Consider the following 228-nt stretch of genomic DNA (forward strand, 5'->3'; position numbering starts at 1 on the left):
CCCATACCTGACTCCTGTTTTGTAGACAACAGAGCGGAGATTGGGTGGAATCGACTCATTCTTGTTTCGCCAGGCAGCAAATCTTTTCTGGGCTTCCTCAATGGCATGTATATTTCCACATTCCACTGCCGCCATGAGAATCTCAGATCGCAAAAGCCTAATACATGATAAAGAGGATACTAGGTGAAAGTGTAAATCTTATTTAATAATTATATAAGAAATGTGTTC

At 40.4% G+C, this 228-nt stretch overlaps 1 protein-coding gene across 1 annotated transcript in view; it reads right to left on the reverse strand.

The window, feature by feature from the left end:
• The window catches only part of LOC119585338 (endoplasmic reticulum aminopeptidase 1-like), a 35,059-nt gene that overhangs the window by 1,732 nt on the left and 33,099 nt on the right, over positions 1-228 (reverse strand). The window contains exon 14 of the mRNA XM_037934009.1: positions 8-157. Within this exon, the coding sequence (XP_037789937.1) occupies positions 8-157 (150 nt within the window). The remainder of the gene's footprint in view (positions 1-7; positions 158-228) is intronic.

The sequence above is a fragment of the Penaeus monodon genome, chromosome 19 (genome assembly GCF_015228065.2).
Source record: "Penaeus monodon isolate SGIC_2016 chromosome 19, NSTDA_Pmon_1, whole genome shotgun sequence".
In the NCBI taxonomy this organism is placed as follows: domain Eukaryota; kingdom Metazoa; phylum Arthropoda; class Malacostraca; order Decapoda; family Penaeidae; genus Penaeus; species Penaeus monodon.